The sequence below is a fragment of the Melitaea cinxia genome, chromosome Z (genome assembly GCF_905220565.1).
Source record: "Melitaea cinxia chromosome Z, ilMelCinx1.1, whole genome shotgun sequence".
NCBI classification, from domain to species: Eukaryota; Metazoa; Arthropoda; class Insecta; order Lepidoptera; family Nymphalidae; genus Melitaea; species Melitaea cinxia.
Window position 1 is genome coordinate 12,179,397 of NC_059424.1, and position 27,342 is coordinate 12,206,738.

At 33.6% G+C, this 27,342-nt stretch overlaps 1 protein-coding gene across 1 annotated transcript; it reads left to right on the plus strand.

Moving 5' to 3' along the window:
* The first annotated feature begins 1,166 nt into the window (after positions 1 to 1,166).
* Positions 1,167 to 27,342, plus strand: LOC123668989 (roquin-1). The gene is made up of 17 exons (XM_045602670.1): positions 1,167 to 1,204; positions 7,990 to 8,152; positions 8,969 to 9,161; positions 10,942 to 11,105; positions 14,146 to 14,283; positions 14,364 to 14,471; positions 14,570 to 14,903; positions 17,365 to 17,526; positions 17,898 to 18,033; positions 21,582 to 21,766; positions 22,021 to 22,111; positions 23,280 to 23,590; positions 24,258 to 24,358; positions 24,791 to 24,850; positions 26,173 to 26,277; positions 26,704 to 26,780; positions 27,228 to 27,342. Exons 2-16 carry the CDS (start codon positions 7,991 to 7,993, stop codon positions 26,770 to 26,772), a joined length of 2,319 nt encoding a protein of 772 aa, XP_045458626.1. The 5' UTR covers positions 1,167 to 1,204; position 7,990; the 3' UTR covers positions 26,773 to 26,780; positions 27,228 to 27,342.

Genomic DNA, 27,342 nt, shown 5'->3' on the forward strand with positions numbered 1-27,342 from the left:
AGTTTACTTGAATAAACAATAAAAAAAAAATTAAGAACAAACTTCAGTCGGCTGTTGGAGCTAACGAATAGAGGGTCCTGGATGATGATGATGATAAAATTTAATTTATTGCGAAATCTTGTGAAATAGTAACGCTGAGCTGTGGCGCGATGTAACCTGAGAGTAATGTTTTGTCGCGCAACGTTTCTTGAGAGAAAGAGATTATGTACATTTTTAAATATCACGGTAATCGTTAAATTCCAGTTGTGTGTCAAAGCTGAGACACATACTTTGTTATGATTTAATACAGGCATTGTCGTATTTGAGACTTGTTAGATTAAATATTGAAAACTATTACATAATCCTAACAAATATTTTTTCTGTTTCTGTTTATGAATTATTAAATATTTACTATGAGGCTTGTTGGTACCATTCGTTGTATAAGGTTTTCCTTTTTTTAAATTAAAATAGTTACAATAACAAAATCCGTATTAATTTTCTTTCGCAAATATGACTTTGCAGACATTCGTTGATATTTTTTACTGTGTCATGTGTGTACGAACTACGATGTATTTTAAATTGCTTGCTCACCTATATTTGCATAGCTGAAGACTAGGTATTCGTTTTTCGACTCAGTCAGCAACTCAGTATTAGCATTAAGTACTATAATAATAATAATAATAATCATTTATTTCTATAATCTTTAGTACAAATCATCACCGATTCTTCCCAGTAAGTAGTCAGAGACACTTGTATTGGGAATGACTCGCTACCTCCCTTACGGACGACTAAGACTATAGTACACCTAGCATTTTAACATTTTAAACTTTAAAAAATAAAACTAAGTGTAAGTGTTCTCTGTGTGTGTGTGTGTGTGTGTGTGTGTGTGTGTGTGTGTGTGTTGTCTTCTAGCAAAGGCTGTAGGAATTTTGCATGAGGGAACTATAATATCCTTTCTTCTTTGACTGGTTTGTTTGACATAAGTTAGAGATTTGTGGCACTGCAAAACGAGATTAAGAATATAAAGTTTCCTCACCTGATAGAAGACCACTAATTCTATAAAGGGATTCAGTTGGAAATCTTAAAGGCTTAAAGGAGTACATGACTTGTCCAAAATTTTATTTGTTGTTATTATCATAAACAACAATTAGTTTCTAATTTTCTATTAATTTTTTTAAATAATCCTGGCAATACTGCTGCTGGTGCTGACGGATCATGATTTGAAGTGGGTAGAAGCTAAATGTGTTATTTTTGTGATGAGTGTTCGTGTTATTTTTGAGGTAATTGTAGAAAATTATCCTTATATATTAACTAAATGCTAAACATAACAATGTATTTTCCATAGTAACACAGGTGGCTGTTTACAAAGCTCTTCGTACTTACTGCCTAGGTGGCATATTTCGTACGTCAATTTTTTAGAATTTATCTATTTTTTAACAAAATATTGTTTCAGCGTATAATATTGTTACTGGCATTATTAATTATTTCTTTTTAAATGGTTTATAGAGCTTTCATGCTTTACAAGTAGATTATATAAAAATACCTATCTTTGTCACCGTCGAATTCAATGACGCGACGATTTTATTAGTCTTTTATAATATATTCAAATACTACAAATAAAAACCATACGTCCAATGCAATTTTTAAGTTGCCTTTAGTAAGGTATTTGGTTAAAAATTATTATTGTACCCGAGTTTTGTATATATATGTAATTTATGTATAAAGTATGGTATCTACGTAAAAGCTAAATAACCGATAGAATAATTAAAAGACATACGATTTCAAAACAATATTCACAAATATCAGAAAACGTTAGTCATGCGGAAAAGACTTAAGATATAGCAGGGATTTATAAAAGGTACGATTTTTTTTTTCATTTTATGGCCTTATTATTCAGATTAGTTTTTTTTATTATTTCTTTATATTTATAGTGAAAAATATATTTTTTTTTTATAAATTTGTCTTACGTGGGTCCTACCTTATATAGAACTTTAAACTGATAAAATTAGGATTTTAATTAAAATTCATTTATTTCACTTGACTACACTGCATAATGAAAATTGTTGGTTTTTAATTTTTGATTTTAACTTTGTGAAGTGAATAAAAATAATTAATGACTTGTTTAATCTTATATGCACAACTGTAAGAAGAATACACGTGTTTAATGTTCATTTTTTGTTAAATGTACCTACTTATTTATTTTTTTAACATACCTATTTATGTACCTATTTACTATATTATCTCGGTCTTTAAAGAGGATGAGATTAGTGCAGCTCAAGCAGCTTAAAAACGGAGGGGCCCCTGGGGTCGACGGAGTTACACTGAGCTCCTTAAAGCCGCAGGGCCACATGCCCTATAAGCCGTGGCAAGACTCTGTAACGCCGTCATCCACTGAGGTACCACGCCAGTGGCGTGACCCAGGAGTGTGGTGGTGCTGTTCTTTAAGAGAGGCGATAAGTCACTGTTTGACAAATCAATTTCACTTCTGAGCCACGTCTATAAGCTGGTTTCGAGGGTTGTTGCGATTTCAACCATCAGAGCGGGCTGGGTTTCGAAATGGCTACAGCACTGTTTACCACATCCATACTGTTCGGCAGATTATTTAAAAGACGTATGGCATTTGTGGACTACAACAAAGCCTTTGACTTTGTCGAGACCTGGGGTGTCCTGGACTCTGCAGAGATGTCATATTGACTGGCGATATATCGAAGTACTGAGATGTATATACGACGCGGCGACGATGACCGCTCATGTCCAGGACCAGAGAATAAAACCAATTTCCCTCCGGCGTGGGGTAAGACAGGAGTATATACTCGGAATTCACTCTCTTCTCTATTTCGGAATATCATCGAAACTGTTGGGGCGGGGGGAACGAGGCATCAACGTCAATCATACATCTCTCACCTTCGTTACGCCGACGATATCGTCATCTTTGCGGAGACGTTGGATGAGTTAGGCCAAATGCTGGCCCGCCTAAACGAATCCTCCCGATATGTCGGTCTCTGTATGAACTTGGATAGAACGAAAGTTATGTTTAACAACCGAGTCATACCGAGACCGGTATCCGTCGATGGCACCATTCTCGAAGTTGTTCAGGATTATATTTATCTAGGCCATACTATCCAACTAGGCCGCAACAACTTCGAAAAGAAGGCCGATAGAAAGATTCGGTTGGGCTGGGCGGCGTTTGGCAGGCTTCGTCGAGTCTTCACTTCGAAGATTCCGCAATTGACGAATTGATGACAAAAGTCTTCGAGCAATGCGTCCTGCCTGTATAATGTATTTAACATACGGAGCCGAGACGTGGACACTGACGAAGGGACTGGTCCACAAGTTTAAAGACGCTAAACGTGCAATAAAACAGCCAATTCTTAGGGCTTCTCTCAAAGATAGGATTAGAAATGAGACTATCCGCGAGAGAACGAAAGTAACTGACATAGCCCACAGAATCAACAAGTTGAAGTGGCAGTGGGCTGGTCATCTGTGTCGCAGAACCGATGGCCGTTGGAGCAGACTGCCTGGAGTGGAGACCGCGTCTTGGCAAACGCAGTTTGGTACGTCCTCCGGCCCATTGGACCGACGATCTACGTAAGATTGCCGGTGTAGGACAGATGAGGATTGCGGAAAACCGGGATGTCTGGCGCGAACTTGAGGTGGCCTATGTCCAGCAGTGGACTGCAATAGGCTGAACTGACTGACTGAACTATTAAAATAATGACTGACTGAAATATTTAAAATGTCAAATATTTAGAAATAAATATTGATATTTGATTATTTTTATCATTTATTTGTATCATAAAATATTAAGATTACGTACAGTGGTTTCATGTAGGAGGCCACAAGATGTTATGAAAATTAACTTTATGTTAGGTAAAAATCTGAATGAACTGCAATAGGCTGAAGTGAGACAAATTGAAACACTTCTTTATTCTTGCCTTTCATATATTTAATTTATAAACTACTAGCTGACTCCGCAAATGTTGTTTTGCCATATATGTTAATAACCCCCTTAATCCCCCCCCCCCCACATCTTATAGCTTAGCTGTATGAAAAATAGATGTTGTTGGATTCTCAGACCTACCCAATATGCACACAAAATTTCATAAGAATCAGTCAAGCCGTTTCGGAGGACTACAAACACCGCGACACGAGAATTTTATATATTAGATTTTTCACCGAATTTTTCGTTCAATCACAATAAAATATAGCCTATGTCACTCCTGAATAGTGTAACTTTTTGATAGTGAAAGAATTTTTGTGATCGGTTCTGTATTTGCAAAGATTACCCCCTACAAACAAACAAAGTTAGAAAGTTTACCTCTTTATAATATTAGTATAGGTGACTACTTGAGTAGTTTCATAATGTCGAGTGCTCAGATAAAACTAATAATATACATGTACATATAGCAGAGGTGGTAAACTAACTTCAGAACAGATGCACATGTTATTAAATGACAACAATATCTGTTAACATTTTTTGATCGAACTATGATGTAATTTATAATTATATCACACTAAGAAATTTATTAAATTTATAAAAGTTTTATGTCAAAGTGAAGTGGGAATCAATACAGTGAACAAATGTGCAGTGTCTATTGACGAGTGCTTTGAGTATGTGGTATTTAAATATTTATCAAATTACTGGTGTTAGGGTCCTGTGCTGGCCAATATTTCAACGGTAGGTATTACAATTTGATATATTAATGTCTACCTGCAATGATATATGTTGTTGTTAAGAGTAAGGTGAGTAATTGTGTAGGCATATATACAAGCACATACTGAACTTATTAGGTCTCGGGATAAAAATGCATGACTATTGTGTGGCATGCCTAAAGCTCTTCACATTGTTGATGTTCATGCAAAGTCGTCCTATTACTGTTAGGTAACCACTTTCTCTCAAGATATTCATTTGTTTATTTTCATTCTTAACATTAACGTAAGGTAATATATTTCTACTGTAACGTAACGTAATATATTTCTACTGTCAGTAATATGACAAGTAAGATTTTTGTAACATATTGGAAAATAAGGTTAACAAAATGACTTTAAATACAAAAAAAAGTTTTCAACAGAAAATAAAAGTTTTCAACTGAAACTATCAACTTAGCATACAATCAAACCCACGGATCATTCTCCTTTTTGTCTTTTCTATCCTATGTGACATTGGCGAAATTGACAGCTTCCTTGGAACAACTGAAAACCGTTAAATCCAAGAATTTATTAATTAGATTATGGTTAAACGGTTTCTAATATATATACTATATACAGAAAGGTATACAACATGTTTATTATCATTCATAGTCATTTATTGTATTTACCTATTATTGAAGATGTTTACTTATACATATATATTCTTTTGTTTTAGCACTTTATTAAATTGGTTAAGTTGTCTCTCAGGCTCTTGTGCTCACCTTAAGCTGATACTTGTATAATCTTAGCTCTTGTGCACACTCACTCACACACACACACACACACACACACACACACACACACACACACACACACACTCATACACACATACACAAACTAACTCACATATACTTAATTTCATATTCAGCATCTCATATGCTTTATTGGTTTTGTATGATTGTTTTAGTTGAGAAGATATCTACTCCTTCATATAGAAATTGTGCCAAAATTATATATCGTATCATGGGGGAGGTTGGCTGATCATCCTTAGCACAGATTATACTAATAATCCATATAGGATGTTCAGTCTGAACTCAAATTTTTTTGTGTAAAACCTTCACATCTTGCATAAGTAATTTTTTTAATTGATACCATTTGATACAAGTATTAATTGAAATAAAGCTTATTGTGGCTAGTCTTTAGATTAAGAACCGTCATTTTGAAGTTAGATAGGTTAGGGTTTTTTTTTTGTAACGAAATTATGTCAATAAACTGTCTAATTTTAAGCTTAGATAATTCGATGGCTCTTAATCTAAGGACACCCTTCTTGTTATTATTAATTTTTTATCATACTTTTTTTTTTTTTTTTTTTTTTTTTTTATCAAATATCAGGTACTTTGTTTCACATGTATTTATTGTTTTTCTCTACACATTATTTCAGTTGTTGCTTGTTATTTTTACTGTGTGAATTGTATGGATGTTTTTTGATGTATCTTGTTGTTCAAAATTGAAACTAATGTTCGTTCCTCATTAATGATGTCCCTGTCTCAAATGCAGGTTTATAGTTTGCATTATGTCATCACTGTATTAAAAAATAAAAAATAAAGGTTAAAAAATTTTAGAATTGTAATAAATTTAAATTTTGTTAACATTTAGTAATTTAATTTTAAAGTAAGGTGTTGAATTTTAAGTATGTATATATATATATTGTTTAATATAATATTTATTGTATGAATTAATCTGGTTTTTTAACTGACTTCAAAAAAGGAGGAGGTTACTCAATTCGACCGTATATATATATATATATATATATATATTTTAATGTATGGTCGGCGATAACTCCATCGTTTATGAACCGATTTTGATAATTCTTTTTTTGTTAGAAAGCAGATATCCCTAGTTTCGTACTACGATAAGGAAACCAGGATCTGATGATGGGATCCCAGAGAAATCCAGAAGAATTTTAATTTAATCGAAAGCCGATGTTTATCGTGTGGTCACATTTAAATTTCATCGAGATCTGATGAACTTTTGGAGTAATCTTTGATAATGCGTATTTATTCGACTATTTTTTCGTCTACCTACCTTGTATTACTTATCGATATAATCGAAGTCAGTTTTTCTTCATTTGCCTACAAACACAATTATAAAAGCACTACTTTTCTACATCTACTATAACATAAACATAAGCTAGTATAAGTTTAAAATATTATTTACTGTTAGTGTTTCCACATTTTTTTGTAAATACATACAATCTTATTGGTATCATAAATTGTACTGATCCAATTAATAATCATAAAAAAAAAACATTATAATTATAGTGTGAAAATAGTTTATTCAATTTTATTAAAGAAATAAACATTGACCTACTAAATATAATCTCAAAAGTACTTCACAATTGTTGAATTTTAAAGAGAATATAAAATGTGTAGTACATTTTATATTGAGTTTAATTGTAGGGATACAATTTTACTTTTTACTAAACCGTAACCCTTCATTAATAGAGGCTGTCTGTGTAATATATGTTATGTGTTATTTGAAATATTTATTGTTGCGATCCTCATATTATGTGTCACCACTTGATGATGCAAGCTACTGCAAATTTAACTTCTATATACTATGTACCCTGCAATTATATTTGTATTTATGTAGTATTACGCTTTATACCCTAAATGTTGTCAACATAATTGTCTTGTCATTAGGGCATCCCATCAATAAATTATGTAACACGTTAAGCTCGGGGGGGGGGGGTAGATGAAGTGTAATATTACGTGACAAGGGGTGGGGAGTGGTCGATAATTTTGTAACATCATCATCATCATTTTCAATCGATGGACGGCCCCTGCTGATCTGATTGTATATCCCGACTGAGGCGTGGTGCCGTTTTCGCATAAACACTGCAACATTTGGACATACTGGTAGTTGATCCGGCATTTCTGCAATTATCTCGCATAGACCAGGTGTGAATCGCAACCGAATCAAAAGATTCTTATAGTCCTGAAACGCTAAGCAAAAAGCTAAAGATTATACTGCTCAGTTTTCTGTATAAGTTGTCACAGCGTATGTAAGAGGTTTATGGATCTATAACCCTTACGAAATTCGGCTGTTAGTCGAACTTTTATTTTGATAAAGTTTTATAAATTCTCATACTGGTTTCATTTTTTTACGTTAATTTTATTTAAAAATAATTTAAATGGTAACAATAATAATGTCGACATTACACTAGATACGTCTCATAAACTCGACCAGCTGTGACAATGACAAGGGAAGGGTAAAAATTCGTGATATTCGTGTGACATAATTTATAGATGGTCCCTAAGCAAAAGAAAAAATTTATGACGTTTTTCAAATAAAGTTAATATTTTTTGGTTATTGTTTTAGAATGCCAATTCAGGCGCCGCAATGGACGGACTACCTCAATTGTCCAGTGTGCTGCCGCGAGTTTGGCCCCCCTCCGCGGAGCCCTATCAGTCTTGGATGCGGGCACACTCTTTGTGGGCATTGTCTTAAGCATCTTCACAGAAAACAATGCCCCTTTGATCAGGTTAACTTTATTTATATGGATATCATGATTTTTAAAATTAAGTTAAATACGTTTTTTCATTGAAATAAAATAACTAATTTAAAATGCTATTCAAAATTATTTTATTACATCTTCTTCTTCTTCTTCAGGGTTAATGGCTTTCAATAGTGCCAAATGAGCACAGATATTACATCTTCAAATAGATATTTAAAATTTATCTTGAATTATTAAAATGTCTTATATAGTCTGTTAAATTGGCAAATAATGTAATATATATCATTGTTTTAGTTCAATACAATGAACGAAATTCGATCAATAATAATTTCAATTTAGATTTTTTAGCCAATTATCCTTAGTCTATCCTTGATGTTGTAAAGTACTGATAAATTAAATACTTCTAGTTCCTTCTATTTGATGAAAATAGATTTAGGTCGAATTGAATTTCAGACCAAAAATATTTATGAAATGAATAGATAATTAATGTTCAATATCTAACAATGAACTAGATATATTACGAGTATTTGAGTCTGTTTCACCGGCTGCTGATAAAATTTGTCGCGTACGTAAGTTACTAACAGAATATACTGCTGGATGTATGGCCTTAAGCCCTTTATTTCACCTCAACTAGTAAAATACGATTTAGATTCGTTGGTCACAAATAGAAATATCTTAACAAATAAAGGTCAAATGTTCAAATCTGAATGATACAGTTAAAGGTCAGTACGTTTATCAGGGTGAAAGAGGCTCTTATAATTAGGCGCTTATAGCATGTAAACTTTTTTATAAATAAGTAATATAAGCGTGTATGTACTTAATGGGCGTTCTCTAATACGTTAGACAGTAATCCACGCAGAGCCTGAGGAGTTAGTAGTGAACACGGCGCTGCTACAGCTGGCCGGGTATACACCGCCCGCGCAACCCTACCACCCGCCCTGCATACAAGCACTACCCGAACATGACCGACACGCCTATGACATCATCGTTCGTTGCCTCGAACACCTCGCCGTCTACCTTAAACTATGCGGTAACGGTCAGTTAATTATTTATACTAATTATAAATCTGAAAAGTTTGAAGTGCTAATTGGATTCGAAATGAGACTATCCGCGAGAGAACGAAAGTAACCGACATAGCCCACAGAATTAGCAAGTTGAATTGGCAGTGGGCTGGTAATCTGTGTCGCAGGACCGATGGCCGTTGGAGTAGACGGGTCCTGGAGTGGTGACCGCGTCTTGGCAAACGCGGTGATCGCCGGCCCGTTAGACCGACGATCTACGTAAGATTGCCGGTGTAGGCTGGATGAGGATCGCGGAAAACCGAGATGTCTGGCGCGAACTTGGGGAGGCCTACGTCCAGCAGTGGACTGCAATAGGCTGAACTATAACTGAATCATCAGTTATTTTGGACTAAAAGGTTCAAAGAACGAAAAAGTTCGATCGAAATGTTATTTTAGTGTTTGATAGTCCATTTGTAGAGGGTTTATTCCTTTTGATATCATAACATATAGGATGATATGAAAGATTCTTGACGACGCGTTGACGCAACGGTCACAGCACTGGTTTGTGGCTGTTGCGCTGGCGGTTGCGGGTTCGATCCCCGCACATGACAAACAATTGTAATCGCCATATTTATTTATTTATTTACATTTTATTGTACACCAAACAAATAAAATAAACAAGTAACATTAGCAATAATTTGTAGAAAAAAATGTACAAAAGGCGGCCTTATTGCTTAAAAGCAATCTCTTCCAGGCAACCTTAGGGCAAAGGAGATGATATATTGACGGTGTTGGTGTACAGTTTAATTTTATAAAAAAATAATAGGAAACAACTCAATAAATAGACATACATAAAGATGTTTGTCGTGGTCTGGGTGTTTGTGCAGTCTTTGTGGATCTCCCCACCATGCCTCGGAGAGCACGTTAAGCCGTCGGTCCCGGTTGTTATCATGTACGCCTGATAGCTATCGTTACTCATAGTAGGGAATATATCCGCCAACCCGCATTGGAGAAGCGTGGTGGATTAAGCTCTGATCCTTCTCCTACATGGAAAAAGAGGCCTATGCTCAGCAGTGGGATATTACAGGCTGAAGCATAGCGAAAGCTTCTTTGTGAACATATTCGCAGGCAACAGCCAGTTACTTATAAATAAACATTTAATTTAAAAACTTTAATGTAAAAATTTGAAAGCAATTTCACAGTTTATCAACAACAAAAAAGTGTTTTTTTTTTTTTAATATATAATCTTACGGATATAACGAGGACTTTAGGTGTCAAATGAGTCATCTAATTAGAATACAATATTAGATAAGAAATCAAACTAGAGTTTTCTAGATTACTCTGTATTTAATATATATATTGAGTTAATTTAAAGTTATAGATTCTTGAAGGTGAAGAAAGCCTTTTGTTATAAATTTTACAATAGAAATGTATGTAACTTATTCAAATACCATCAAGTTTCATGAAGCTGTATAATTTAAAACTAATACGTAACTAAAAAGCATAAATGTAGACTGAGGGTAATTTGTGTAATGTAAGACTGTCGAATGTTAGTCCTTTTCTTCAGTGCTAGGTCTTTGATCCAATGTTAGGCCTTTTGTCCAGGTCTTTTGTGCAATTTTAGGCCTTTTAAGCAATGTTAGGTCTTTTGTCCAATGTTAAGCCTTTTGTACCAATAGCGCTGACTTATGGCTGTTGTGCTAGCAGTTGCGAGTTCGATCCACCCACATGGCATATATATTTACTGAGCATACAGAATTTTGCCGTGGTCTGGGCGTTTTATTTCAAGCTCAAATATGTTATGTTTAACCGTAGCGAGCAACAGCACGGCGGGTAATCGTCTATCTCGGCCGATGCAACGCAAGTTAGTCACGCTACTTCAGTGTGCGATCACGGATGAAGAAGGTCGGGGCCGGGCGGCCAGAGCGGCCCGCTCCCTAGGCGAGAGGACGGTCACCGAGCTCATACTGCAACACCAGGTGCGTTGACACTAATACTACTGTTTATGTACTGATGTCGTTACTTAAAATAAAATTTGCAGAGATATAATCGGTGTGCTAAGTATTAACTAGGCTCAAGCAACCGGGGAGTAAAAGAAAGAGAGAGGGCGCTGTGTTGGCAAATATACGCTTATCCACAGACCCTAAAGAAGGCGTTCGCGTATTAACATATTCATTTTTTTAACTAAATATATATATATATATAATATATAGCATCCGAGTACTCCATATTATTTTAGTAAGAATCTGTGTCATATATCTATCTATATAATGTTGCAATTTGACTACTGTATATTTGATATACCGTATCCGTACCGTACCGAAGAAAAAAAAATCTACTTTGGAATTATTTCAAGTGTGGAGGGCACTATCGAATCTGAATTAAATATTGCTCTGGAGCATAGATATCTGATTAGTTTATAGTCAAGGAAGGCAACATAAATAAAGAAAAAAATGAAAAGAGAACAACGTCCCCCAAAAATTAAATATATGCGAAGAAACTAGTCAGCGACACTCCAATAAAAAAAAAGAAAAATTAATTTAAGATAACAAGAAATAGATCAAATTCACTGTCTCAAGAAAAGCTCAATCAAAACTAGTAGCAACAATATACTAGAAATCGGAAGCAGAACAACCCCAACCCGGCTGTTCCCCGTGGGGTTGTTACACCACTATCCCCTAGAAATACGTTCTTCAGGATAAATGAGAAGAAATTCTTTTGTCTTGCGACTTTAAACGTCAGAACACTAATGGAAGACCACAGATTAGAAGAACTGGCATACGCTTTAAAATCAATACTAGTATATTATTAGATTGTGCGAAGTTAGAAGATCAGGAGAAAAAATAAGAGAACATAATGAGTATATTTTTTATCACAAAGGCGAGATACAAGGGATGTCTGGAATAGGATTTAATAGAAAAAATATCTAAAAAACAATACTAAATTTTAAAAGAATATCAGACAGGATTGTGGTCCTTAATATGCAAGCTACCTGGATTCAAACGACCGATATCGCACCTACAGAACAAGATACGATAATAGTAAAAGAAAATTTCTATAAAACATTAGCTGGAGTATTGCAAGGGATAAAAAAAAACGTAATAGTGTTGGGAGATTTTAACGCAAAAATAGGCAGCAAATCAAACAAAGTCGAATTCGTGTTAGGAAAATACAGTAGCGGAGAAAGAAACGATAATAGACAACGGCTTATCGACTTTTGTTTTACGTTTAATCTAACAATAATGAACAGTTTTTAAAAAAAGGGAAAGACGAGAAAGTGTACATGGATTTCTCCAAATAATAATAATAATAATAAAATTCGAAAAAAAGAACTCAAGAAAACATATCAAATAAAAACATAATCACAACACTGCCGTTATCAAAAACTAACTTAGATGAATTAAATAAAACACTATTAGAAGTTAAGACGCATAAAAATTTACAAGAAAAATACGATTTTTTGGAAAAAACAATGAAAGAAGTAAATAGATTACGGACAAAACATGAAAAAAGAGATAAATTAGGACAAGGAATAAAAAAATTAATGGAAGAGAGAAGAAAACTTGGACAATCGTAAAGATAATTTCCAAAATATTGGGAATATCCGCAGAAAACTAGCAGTGAAACAGACCCGACTCATTAATCGATCTTCACCTTTATAGCTCCATGATAACGCGAGACCTCATACAGCACGAGAAACCCTTTTAACTCTACAGGAACTGCAATTAAAAAACATTCGTCACCCTCCGTATTTATAGCTTAGTCTTTATTGAATTCAATAAAGACCAAAACTACATAAACTACTAACACTACATAACTACGTAATGACAAATGCGATAAAACATAACATAGAATTAAGGCAAGAAGCTATTGAATATGTCGACGAATACGTTTCATTCAAAGGAAATCGACAAGAGGATAACCAACACTTGGAAACGCTATTGGTCTTTGAAAGAAATATTTAAAAACAAAAAAATCCCAATGATAGCTAAAAGCAAATTATACAACATCTCCATTCTTCCATGCCTTACCTACGGGTGTCAAACTTGGCCTGCTACGAACAAAAAAAAAGCAAAACTTGTTAGTTGCCAACGTAACATGGAATGAAATATGCTTAACATAAGGCTACGAGACCGGTGGACCATCGCTAAAATAAGAAATAGGACAAAAGTGAGTGATATTCGCAACAGGTAGGGCATAGCAGGAATCTGAGGTAGGGCACAGCAGGAATTTCCTGCTCAAAATATGGAGCAGCCCGACTGGGGTAGTACTTCGACCTTACAGAAAATCATAGCAAAATACTACTGTTTTCAAGCAGTATTGTGTTCCTGTTGGTGAGTAAGGTGACCAGAGCTCCTAGGGGGGTTGCGTCGGCAACGCGCTTGCGATGCTTCTGGTGTTGCAGGTGTCTATAAGCTACGGTAATCGCTTACCATCAGGTGAGCCGTACGCTTGTTTGTCGACCTAGTGAAATAAAGAAAAAAAAACTGAAATGGAACGTATTATGAGAACTAACAAGGAAAAATGGACCAAAAATATTATGGAGTGGTATCCTAGGAATGGTAAGAGACAAAGAGGTCGTCCTATAAAAAGATGGGATGACGATCAACCAAAAGGATGGAGAAGATTAGCTCGTGAAAGAAAAGTGTGGGAGTACCTAGGGGAGGCCTATGTCAAAGAACAACCTGACAAAAGAACCGGTTACCGGTTACGGAACCGGAACTAAAATAGTATAAAACTGTAATTGTGTAGTGCTACTTGTTATTGTATTTGATTTATATCCATTTTACTATTGTAATAATTAAGTTAAAACAAAATTGTCAGTGAATGAAGGCTTTATATATTATCATTATGTTGTAATTTTTCAAATATATGTACTACTATGAGTGAAATATCTTAAGAACATCTTCAATATACTGTGCATCCTAAAAAATATGTTCCACATAATTTGAGAAAATCCCCTTCTTTTATTTACTCGTTTAAGAGATTAGCCATTAAGTCTTTATTTTACCTTCTTAGAATCCCCAGCAACTTAGCGCGAACCTATGGGCGGCGGTGAGAGCACGTGGATGTCAGTTTTTAGGTCCAGCAATGCAAGAGGAAGTTTTGAAACTTGTTCTTTTGGCTTTAGAAGACGGTTCTGCCCTTTCCAGAAAGGTATAGAAAATGTTACCCGCACATGCGTATATTTTTAGTATTTTAAATTCTACAATTTTAATTTTTCTTTTTGTCATCAGGTGTTAGTGATGTTTGTTGTCCAAAGATTAGAGCCTCATTTTCCGCAGGCTTCCAAAACTAGTATAGGCCATGTCGTCCAGCTTCTATATAGAGCTTCTTGTTTTAAGGTACGAATTATTGGACTAAAATGTTTAAGATGAATGTAATGAAGAATTTAATGTAAAAGAGGTTTACTTAAAATATTAAAAATATGTTTAATTTATAGGTGTCAAAACGCGAATGCGATTCATCTCTAATGCAGTTAAAAGAGGAATTCCGGACGTACGAACTATTACGTCGAGAACATGATGCACAGATAGTACAAATTGCGACGGAGGCTGGTCTCAGGATCGCCCCAGACCAATGGAGTGCCCTCTTATACGGAGATACGGCACACAAGAGTCACATGCAGAGTATTATTGATAAACTACAAACACCCCAATCTTTTGCACAGTCCGTTCAAGAGCTCTTCATAGCTTTACAGAGAACGGGAGATCCGGCACAGTTGATCGTTATAAGTATGCATCTCGACCGGCTCGCCAATATCGATGCTAGTCCTGGTGAGTTGAAGTTTTAATTAAAATAATTATTGCTAGTTTAAATAAATAAATATCTTATTATAAACACACACTGTCGTCTATTCCTATGGAAAGCAACTTTATACTTGTGTTATAGGTAAAACAGCCAACTATTATAGATAATTTTTTTTATAAATATACTTATAAATAATACATATATAAATACAAATATGAATCGTATCCGCAGCCCGCCGTACTCAAAGCGGGCTACTACAAACTGCGCCAATGGGTTACTGAATATAGGATATATGTTGTGGTTTCCATTTGCTTATACCAATTTTCATCAATCCGGCTCAGTGCTTTTGCTTCAAAAGTAACAAACATTGATCTATATATAAATTCTCGTGTTGCGGTGATTGTAGTTAAGGTTAAAGAACTTTATTCTCAAAAAGACAATGTCACTTACATGAGAACAATACACTACAATAAAAGTAAAACATACATATCGTCGTCTTATAAATCCTAGTGCTCAATTAACGAATAGTTTAAATGGTTTCTTCTAACGATAAAGTGTTATTGAGAATATATTGCGAAAGCCGAGATTTAAAGTCGTTAACTGAGCTTACATCTTTTATTAGACAAGGTAATTTGTTGTAAAGCTGTGTTCGAATGTGATATCCCTTTTGGCAAATGTCGTCCTAGTCTTAGGCAGAACCAATAAGCTGGGTCGTCGATTGCTGCGCTTCGTGATACGTTTTATAAAGGACAAATTTGAACGAATAGATTTACTGATAATTTTTTTTTATTAAAATACAGGAATTATATATATAAAGTTGTCGTAGGTTCATGATTTTAGTTTCTTTATAAATTTTAGTTGTAGATGTGTAATATGGATATCGAAATAGTATTTTTATTATTTTGTTTTGTTTTCTTTGAAGCTCTTGTAATTTTGTTTTGGAGGAATTACCCCATACTTCAATCAAATATAACAAATGCGACTTAACCAATGAGTTGTATATAGAATGGCGTAATGTTTGAGGAATGCACTGAGAGATATTTTTTAGGCATATGATCAAAGAGGACATTTTTTTTTTAATATGATCTATATGGTTATTAAAACTTAACTGGTTATCCAATCTTAGGCCAAGGTACTTTTCACAGGTTTTTTCTTCAATTGGAATATTATGAACTGTTAGTGGATTGTGTTGTGAAATAATTTTATTTTTTGGTTTAAAGATAATATAACACGTTTTGGAAGCATTTATAGTTAATAAATTATGATGAAACCAATAATTTAAAAGATCTAGATCTTCCTGTGCGTGACTGATAATGTCATTTATTCTGTTTCCAAAATAAAATAAACATGTATCATCTGCATATAACGTTAGATGACCATGTAGTTTCAAATTTGCGATACCATTCATATATATTAGGAAGAGAAGTGGTCCTAAAATTGAGCCCTGTGGGACTCCACAAGTAATAGGTAAAGCACCACTTTCTTCGTTACTAATTTTCACTATCTGCAGTCGATCTGTCAGATAAGATTTTAAAATTTTTTTAAGATTTAAACTCCTGAAACGGCTTGACCGATTCTCTTGAAGGGTAGTACTGAGAATCGAACAACATCTATTTTACATACTCCTTTGTTATAGGGGGTGGGGGATTGAGGGGGTTAATAAAATATTATGAAATTTTGTGTGCATATCTGGTAGGTCTGAGAATCGGCTATTTTTTTATCTCTATTATATAATCTCTTTAATAATTATAATCTCTTTTTATCTCTAAGTTATAAGGGGTGGGGGGGATCAAAGGGGTTAATAACATATATGGCAAAACAACGTTTGCGGGGTCAACTAGTATTATATATTTTTTCGTCTACCTACGATATATTACTTGTCGATATAATTTTGAAGTCGGTTTATTTTTCGTTTGCCTGCAAACACTATTATTGCCTAAAATATAGTTTATGTTTAGCAATTTCAGCAACAAGGCCTTCCGCTTCAGAAACTTTTTTTCTTCTATTTCTTCAATAATGTTCAGGTTTTCATTTGATTAATTTGATCGGTGGCGCGAGCGCAGATAGTGGAATAACTTAAGTTACAGAAACAAAAATCAAATTACGACGTATGGTGGCGAGAATGGAAACAAGTATTTTTTTGTAAAATATGGACTTACCATGAAATACGGAAAAATATGGATAATAAAAATTAGGTTTTCCTAATCTATATAATTATGTTTATTAATTTTTTTTGTTGTATTTGTTTTATCCATTGTAAGAAGAATTGTTTTTTTTATGGGCCATTTGTTACCTGAAATAAATAATAATAATTATTATTATATGATAATCGATGTAAAGAACACCTTGGAGACCGAAAATCGTGTAAATTAAAAATATATTTACATATTAATCCGGGCCCTAGTAGTAATATATAACAAACTTTAGTTTATTTAAATATTTATTGGTAAGAAGAATTTTTCTATATTTTTATCATTAAAATTACAGACGCGAAAAGTCCATCATGGCAACAGCTGGCCGAAATGATAACGTCGATCAAAGAAGTAGTGTCTGGTCTCATCCACTACTTGCAGCAACAGGCAACCGGTCGCGACACCAATCATAACCAAAAACACATCCTCCAGGAAAGGTGTATTGAGCCTTCAACAAGTGAGTTACACAATTTATGCATTTATTATCTTAGATTATAGATAGATATTTATATTGAAATTAGGGCATTACTTTAGAGGTCGTTTTTGTAATATTTTTTACAAGTCATTTAGTGCAATGCTTAAATACTCTTAATATGAAATACGGAATTCTAGGCTAGGCCTTTACAAATATTTCTCATGAGAAGTCATCACATTGTAAACATGTATCTATTTTAAATTATATTTCATCACTACCTATAATTTTCCAATGTTTTAAGTACTCAATGTGTCGAGTTTCGTTAACCTGCCATTTTTTACTTTTATAAATATAATAAAAAAATATATAATTAAAAATGTGTTTCTATATATATATATATATTTTGTTACTAGGTCAACCGTCCCCACAAATCGCGACGACTCCGACACACAAGTACAAGACTGCAATGTGCAGGGACGCTTCGTTAAGATCCTACTGTCCAAGAGGCAATTCTTGCACTTTTGCCCACTTCGAAGAGGAGTTGGAAAGGTAATTTTTATGATGTATCCCTGGTGTCTTCATATATTATAAAAAAAGTGTTAAAAACAACGTTGTCTATGGTCTTGTGAAATATAGCGAAAGTTTTTTTTTAATCCGTTTGTATAATGATACATAATTATGTTTAATGTTTTAAACAAGTGCCGAAAGAAATTAAAAACTATGAATATCTAATATAAAATAGTATATGTTGTGATAATTTGTACCTAAAGTTATAAGCAGATTGTTATAAGCAGCAATGTTTGATTTATTTTATTTTATCATCATGACTTAATATATAACTTAGCGAGTGCTTATTTATTATTTTTAAGGCTAATGCGAAATCTGTGTGTGTTTTTTCGCTCAAATTTAACTGTAAGAAAGTCACATAAAATAATATCTATATAAATAAAAATGAATGTTGCCTAGCGCATAACTCGAGATTTTCTCGACCGATTCGACTAATTTATTTTTTTGTATGTTCAATAAGAGCCATTTCACAATAATCGGTAACAATCTGCGAAATTGTAATATTTTGACGTCGTCAATTAGTTGGTTATTGGATACAATAATGTAATTTATATTTTTGAAATATAATAGAGCAACCTTTGTTGTAGTAAGATAATGGATCAGAATTTTGATTTATATTGTGTGTACAAAATAATTAACCTTTTCATCAGCCGCCTCCCTGGGTAAACGGTCGAAATGTATACTTTGAAGTCCTATTTTTCAATAACCTCGACCTTAAAACTGTATAAAAAAATATGGTAATGATATGGTATGTGGAATATGTTTTTGTTGATACATAATATAGATTTTCTTTTTCCATTTGTATCTCCGTTAATCCGTAGTAAAATTTTAAATTTACAAGTATTTTCCAAATAAGTACAATTTTTGAAAGCGATATTTTTCTTAGAGAACAAAGAAATTTTAAGGAACTATCTATACCAAAATAAACTTACATCATTTAAGAACATAAAAAAAATATTAATATATTTAATTATTTTTAATGGAATAGCATGGATTATTTTTGTATTAAAAATAAAAAGATAGTATTACCACACATTTAACCCAAAAAAAATCAGTCGAGCGCCAGCGCTCTTAGTGGTAAGATTCACGCCAAATTCTGCGCAGCCGTCTCTTTCGCTCACACGCGCCAAGCGACTTGTTATAGTGTGATAAACCGCATTTGATACTTTCATAAAAATAAAAAAATATGCGAACATTACTGTAATAATAATATAATAATAATTTCTATAAACGAATGTATAATTTTTTTTTCTCACATTACCAATACAAATAGGCATTTAAATATGTTTGTCTTGTTATGTGTTAATAAATATGTTTGTCGGTGTCATTAGGTTTATAAAAAAATTATTGCCGGCACAATTTGATGGTCTACTTGCATCCAAAACTATGCAACTCACATTCACACTCAGATTTTCTTGAGCATAATAAAATGCTATTTTCTTTATATCGTAAATATTTGATTCATTCGTAAACTTAAGAAACTAAATCAATTTTAAAAAAATGTTTCATAAAATTGATTCGTTTATTTTAAATTTATTGACTGTTGCTATATAATATACTTGAAATTTTTAACAAATTAACTATGTAAAAAACATTTTATAACACAGCTATTAAATTTTTATTATACATTAGAAAAAGATCAAGATGGTTTTTTGGTTGTCACACTATACCAAGTAGCATAAAGATTGCGCGGCTCGTACGACTCGCGCGATGCGACCAAATTTGTCAAAACTTGCAGAGCGAAAAATTGTGAAATGGCTCTTAAGATCCACGGAAAGTTTTAATACTAAAAAAATCTATATAAATAAAAATTTATTTAACCTTTGACAGAACGAAGTCTGTCCGGGCAGCTAGTATTTAAATACAATTCTGATGTCAACATAAAATAATTATAAAATTTATAATTGCAAGTGAAATTAAAAATATCTTCGTAAAAAATGCTAAAGCTTTGATGAACCTCAAAAATATGTGCAAAAGTAAAGGCCCCTTAAAGCTGTGCGCTAATTTTATGAGTTGCTCTTTGAACTTTAATATTAACAAAAAAAGAAATTCGTTATGATGTGATGTTTATTATGTATATCATCTCTTTTACCACCAGTTCAAAGCAAAAAAAGTAAATTATTTTCACGTTTTTTCAACGGTATTATATCGAGCCGACTTAGTGTTTAAGGCTGCATGGCTGTAGTAAAGAATAATAATAAAATAAAACGGTGTTTTAAAATGTTTAGTTAAGAATAATTTTAATTTTTTTTCAACTAGGTCGGCAAACAAGTGTACGGCTCACCTGATTGTAAGCGGTTACCGTAGCTTATAGACGTCTGCAACACCAGAAGCATCGCAAGCGCGTTGCTGACCGTCTAATTCCCGTCCGAACTCTGGTCACCTTACCACAGGAACATAACACTGCTTGAAAGCAGTATTATTTATCTGTCATCTTCTATACGGTGGAGGTACTATCCCAATCAGGCTGCTCCATATTTTGAATAGGAAATTTCCTGCTTCGCCTTACCTCAAGTAATTAAGAAATAAAACCTCCGCACATTTTATAATTTAGACGTTAATATATGGCATGACTTTCTAAATACGCATACTGAAAATTGTGACGAGTATAGGAGAAAGATTTAAAATAAATGTTTAAGTAAAAGTTGAATTAAGGCTCACCATCAAGATAATTATCGAATTAGATTGTCATAGATTATGTGAGATTGTAAAAATGCTTGTTTTACAAGTTTTAAAAATAACTAACCGACTTCCAAAAAAGGAGGAGGTTCTCAATTCGACTGTATTTTTTTTTTTTTATGTATGTTACATCAGAACTTTTGACTGGGTGGAGCGATTTCGACAAATTTTCTTTTAATCGAAAGGTGGTGTGTGTCATTTGGTCCCATATAAATTTATTTGACATCTAACAACTACTTTTCGAGTTATATCTAATAATGCGTTTTAACTTGACGCTTTTTTCGTCGACCTACGTTGTATTTTACCGCATAACTTTCTACTGGATGTACCGATTTTGATAATTCTTTTTTTGTTGAAATGGGGATGTCCCTAGTTTGGTACCATGATAAGGAAACCAGAATCTTATGATGTGATCCCAGAGAAATCGAGGGAAACTCTTGAAAATCCGCAATAACTTTTTACTGGGTGTACCAATTTTGATAATTTTTAATTTAATCGAAAGCTGATGTGGTCACATATAAATCATGTGGTCACATATAAATTTTATCGAGATCTGATAACTACTTTTTGAGTAATCTTTGATAACGCGTAGCTACTTGACTATTTTTTCGTCGATCTACGTTGTATTACTCGTCGATGTAATTGAAGTCGTTTTTTTTTCTTTTGCGAGCAAACAATTATTTTGTTGTTAATTTAATTTATTTTTATGTATAATTAAAAAAAATAACACCATATACTTCTTGTTTATATAAACTACAAGTTGGCGAAATTTCATAATCCTCTATCCGCACAATTTTCTTAAAAAGGGGTACAAAGTTTTTACTTCACATATTAATATATAGATTTTTCAGGTACCGAGGAGTGCCAAACGCGAATCAAGCGATGACAAACGGCAACTATACATATATGCCAACGCTACCGTCAGTGCAATTACCGCCTTTGCCTCAGCCGATCCCTCTGCCACAAATGTACCAACGTTTTCCTTTACCGCAGTCACATGCCCAACACCCGCATGTAGATAACTTCAACGTTCCACGTTAGTATTGCGATGAATATTATTAAAATTTATGATAGGTTAAACCTCTTAGATAATTATTATGTTTATAATATAATGTTCTTTATTTGAATAAAGGGAAATTAATTGTTCTTTTTATAAAAAATATGCATTATTTTGTCTCTTTGACATCATTCACTCTTATAAAGACAAATTCCTTTAAATATGAAGGAATTGATCATTACAAGAAATTATAAATATACAATTGTCTCTATATCTATAATATATTATTTTAGCAATACCATCACAAACAATGCCTCAAGAAATGATTCCTAATCCAGAATTTGCTTCTGATAATCCACGAAATGATTGCATTCAGCCACAACAGTAAGTTTTATTTATAATGAAATATAATCACTTTCTAATCACTTTGGCAGAAATTTCCTAATGAATTATTTAAATTGCCTGCGTCTATAACAGCAGACATGAATGACAAAACGTATTACATACAATAACATACATACATACTACTGGACTCCTGTACAAAGATAATAAGTTTCCGCCGTTTTGAGAGAGAAATCGCGCACGAAGTTTACGTTAGAATTTTCACATAGTAACCGGCTTAAAAATTAGGTTGCTCATTCAAAAAAAGCATAAACTTATGATATTGATTAATTTGCATTGTCAAATTTTTTTTTTTTATCTGAAAACGTCAAAATTTGAGCCAAATAAGAATACAATGGACTGCCTTAATTTTGACTTTGAACACAAAGATCTCAGTAGAAAGAAAAAAATTTACGACGATGCAGAATTGGAGGAAGATTCGTCTCAAACACAAAAGGCACTTGCATGTACATTAGAATTCATTCAGCAAGCAGTTTCACATCGTTTGAAATCTTTAAGAATGATTCATAAACAATGTAATTGTGTTCCATACAAATTAAGGCCGAGAGACGTTGAACGCGGATCGGGCATGAGTAACTGCTAGGCTATAAAAATAAAGGATTATTTCAAATTGTCCCTGACGATGAAAAGTTATGATAATCCAAAATGAAAAATATCATGGTGGACCTGTCGACGCGTCAACATCGACAGCAAAACCGAATATTCATGGAAAAAAAACTCATGCTGTGTATTTGGTGGGATCAGCTGGGTGTGGTGTTTTACGAGTTGCTTAATCCAAGTGATACAATCACTACCGACGATGATTGATGAGATTAAGCCGAGCTCATAAGGAAAAAGTCTCCTCTGTACTACACGAAATACGAGAAAATTATTCTCCTACATGATAGTGCTTTAAAAAAATGGGTTGATGGAGTTCTTCAGGCGTGGGTTCCGAAAGCTGCCAGCAAGATGGGGGGAAAAGTTGCTAGTAATATATTTTTGATAAAAAACGGCGGAAACTTGTTCATACTCCTAATAATAGTCATAACAAAAAATTATGAAACTATTAAGTTTCTTGGCCTCATTAAATATTTTGTTTTTGATATTATTTTTCTATGTAACAATAGCTAATAATGAGATATAGTTTATTAACATAGTTCCAACTTTTCAGAAACTTCGCATCGGCTCTCATGCATAATCAAGCATCGTTAGCAATGAATCAAAAAGGCATTATGGTACCTATTCAAGAGCGACCATATTATGGACGATTTGGTGGAATGGTAACCATTCATGATGAAACTTCAAATAATATCCAGTTTCCTCGGCAAGAATTTGTTAATCCAGTTTTCCAAGGTTCAACAAACACTGGACCCATAGCTGGCTTTCAGCCTCAAGAACAAAATATACCTCCTATGCCAAACATGTTTGTACCAGTACAACACGAAGCCCAGAGAAATATAAGTCCTTATACATTTGACGATCGTAAGTTTCTCAATTAGTTCTTACTTGCTTTTATTATTTTTTCTTGTTTTATTAAATTATTATTTGACAGCTAATTCCTTTTTTGATATGGTCTTAAATAAAATTAAAAGGTTTGGAAAATCCAAAAGTGCACGCCTCATAATATCATTTTTTTTTTGTTTATTGCTAATTATTAAAAAAAAACTACATTGAATTAGACCGTGATCTTTGAAAGGACTCCGTTTTAAATCATACTGAAGGGTAAAAAAAATATATTTGATCAGTTAAGTTTTTCGGCAGTTATCGTGACTACGCCAGTTTTCATAAAATACATTTGACAGTCGGACGACGACGGAATAAATTTTTTTTACCTTTTTTTATATTGATTTAAATAGCAAAATATCTTTTTAAAATATTATAACTGTTGAAACTAGTGTTTTTTTGCCATTACATTCATATGTAAATATTGTTCTACAAGTGCGATAGAAAAAAATAGAGACAATTTTAGTTAAAGAAATCACTTGATTATTGTAAAGCGAGTGTAGAGCACAACTCCATCCGCTACCCTTATGATGCGTGCAATAATATTTAAGGGTAAAATCTTTTGATGTAAGTTTACTTAAAAATTACCATCGCTAAATGTACATACTCTTACTAAATATTAATGTCATATAATTTTCAAACACAGCGAATCCATCAGAACTCTTGCCAGATTACCGAGTGAAGGCTCCAAGCTTCGCTGCCGTTTCTCGAGAACGTCGTATTGAAACTTCTTGGCCCTCTAACAATGTAAGTAAAAATATTTCTTGTAAATGAACTCTTTGTAAATAATTTTTCGATCGATTTTAAAGGTTTTTGTTATGATGGTGGATGTTTTGATATGAAACGGACAAAACTTTTGTTAAGCGGTTATATTTGTTAATAACGCGGTAAAGCTTCAGTTGGTAAACAAACGAATTGTTTTTTAAAGTATAGAAACAGGAATTTATAAAACTTCTAGTTGAATAAATTTTTTCGATATAAGTAATATTACATAATAATAAATAACCAGTGCCTTTTGAGCAGTGTTTTCGAGTGTTGTTTTACCCTTAAAAAACTTAAAAAAAAAAGCATAATTTGAAAGAGTTATTTTTATAAAGGTTTTTAAATCTTAATATTTATGTTATGGTACAGAATTGTAATCAGTAAGTCACGAAACTGAGTATTGTTTTTTTATTATAGGTATTTAATTTCGATACTATGCGGAATGCGTTGCCACCCTGTCCTTCTGCTACAGAAGATGTAAGCTCTATATTTATATATTTTTCGGCTAAGATCTAGATTAGGTAAAACCGAATTAGAAAAACCGAATTATGGGGTTTTTGGGTGTGGAGGGTGGAGGGTGTAGGGGAATCTATACAAGGTAACACTGTCACACCTCATAACCCCATGGTTATGGAGATATCCATGGTTAAAGTTTTGAGGTTAGAAGAAGAATTTAAAGCTATTATAATACCTTTGAGCTCGTACTGTTTGCATTGTGTGACAAATCGACACTTTTAAACAAAATAACGCGTCAGACATAATATTCTAATAAAATTAGTAACATTGCGTGCTAGCATATAGGTATAGAAATTCGAAAAATACCCAAAACCGAATCGGAGCACCCCACTGTCCACGTGGTCTTGGTCTGTCCTACCCCTAGAGTGTTTTTTTTGTGCCGCGGAGGCGCGGAGGGAGGGCACGCAAGGGCGGAAGGGCTGCACTTCCCGCAGCGCCGGAGCCAAGCGTTCCTTTAACTTTCGAAATTCTTCTTCTAACCTCAAAACTTTAACCATGGATATCTCCATAACCATGGGGTTCCGAGGTGTGACAGTGGTACCAGGGGTAGCGTTCCCCACCCTCTCCCCCCCCATCCCCCCACGGTCCCGAAATTCGGTTTTACCTAATCTAAAGCTTTACCTATTTTTCGCTTAGTACTAATTAATTTAATCTTAAAATTAAATTTATCTTTCCGTATATTGCAAAGAAAAATCTAGAGATCTAATCCAATGTCGAAAATAAAAATAATACTATTTAACCGGTCAAGCCGGCTAAGAAAGTTTAATTTGTTAGCTAACTGATAGGCTTAGATAATTTAACCGATTAACTGAATTAGCTCAGCTAAGTAGCCAACGGCTAAACGGCTAATTGGTTTTTAGCTAATCAATGATTTCTTACCTGCAGACAGGTTAAAAAAATAATAATAATGATTCTTTATGACAAAAATAATGACAATAGCGCAATTTATTATATAAATTAACACTTAACAATATTTAGCCAGTTAGCCGTCAAGTATTTTAATTTAATTTACTTAAACCACTATTTTAATGTTTCAATATCACAGTAATCAAACTCCAGTCGAGAATCTGAGCTGAGCACATACGATTTTTTTTATAAAAAACTAACTCTGCCCCGCAGTTACACTGTTATTTTGAGGAAACTACGTACTAAAATTTTAATAGGCTATCCAACCCAAAATATTTTTTCAATTTTAAGCACTATTTTCTGAGATTAGCGTTTTTAAATAAACTAACGTGCTCTACAGCTTTATAATATTAGTATATATGTGTCCTAATTTTCAGATGTTCGCAGTACCAAGCGACAGACGCGCTGTCGGCGCCGATAGACTCGTAGTAGCGGACAGACTCACTGTTACTACCTCTGACCTGGCTAACAGAGCTGATGACGTAAGCTCTCTCATACCTATGGCCTGTTTCACTTTTTTTTTATTATTTAAAATTAACATTCACGGGCTTTAAATGCCCATGCCAATGTTAAGTTTGGTGGTTTTAATTACTTTCCACAAATTTACCTTATTTAAATGAAATCGGAAAGTTATCTCAAGTTATGGCGAGACCAAGGACAAAATAAATTCATTTTTATGCATGTAGATTAAATACATAATCCCATATTTTAAAAGTAGAGCTATACGCAAAAGCTACTAGTTAGACAAAAACTAGCTTATGTGTCACTATACAGTATTCATTCAAAATAATTAGTCTTTATCTACACTAAAAATAATAAAAAAATGTTGCTAGTGTAGATTTTTATTTACTACTTTAGTTATTTTATTATTATTATTATAACAAATGTTTATTTTTATTTTATTTCAGGAGGAACTCGAAGAAGAGCTGCAGGCTCTAGAGCGCCGAATCGACACCGAGTTCAAAAATACCGATTAAACCTCGAGGTACTAAATAATATAAATTTTTGTACCATTACTTGGCAAACATTAGTCTATAACTGTTTGTAAAACCAGAAGAATTGCAAGCACGTTGCCGACCCTACCCAGGAGCTTTGGAAGTCTTACTCACGACAGGAACTCTGCTTGAGAGCAGTATTATTTAGCTAGGCTCTTAGGTAGCGCACAGCAAGAAATATCCTGCTTAAAATCTGGAGCAGCTCGACTGGCGAAGTGCCTCGACCTTACAGAAGATCACTGCTAAATAATACTGCTTGTTGTGTTCCTGTGGTGAGTAAGGTGGGTAAGTCCCGGAGGAAAGCGCTTGCGATGCTTCTGGTACTGCAGGCGTCTATAAGCTACGGTAATATCTTACTATCAGGCGAGCCGCACGCTTTTTTGCCGACGTAGTTGTATAAAAAAAAATTAATTCGTTTTTTCTCATTATTTTGGCAGGAACTCAAAGAAGTAATGCAGCCTCTAGAGCACCGCATCTCCTTCGACTTTCAAAGTACTGATTGAGCGTTGAGGTATTATATAATACCAAAAAATAAAAATTGTTACATGTAAA

Coding starts and splice junctions, on each gene's coding strand:
- LOC123668989 (XM_045602670.1), top strand. CDS start 7,991: ATGCCAATTCAGGCGCCGCAATGGACGGACTACCTCAATTGTCCAGTG. Junction 18,034..21,581: donor TTCGAAGAGGAGTTGGAAAG/GTAATTTTTATG, acceptor TAGATTTTTCAG/GTACCGAGGAGTGCCAAACG. Junction 26,278..26,703: donor TGGCTAACAGAGCTGATGAC/GTAAGCTCTCTC, acceptor ATTTTATTTCAG/GAGGAACTCGAAGAAGAGCT.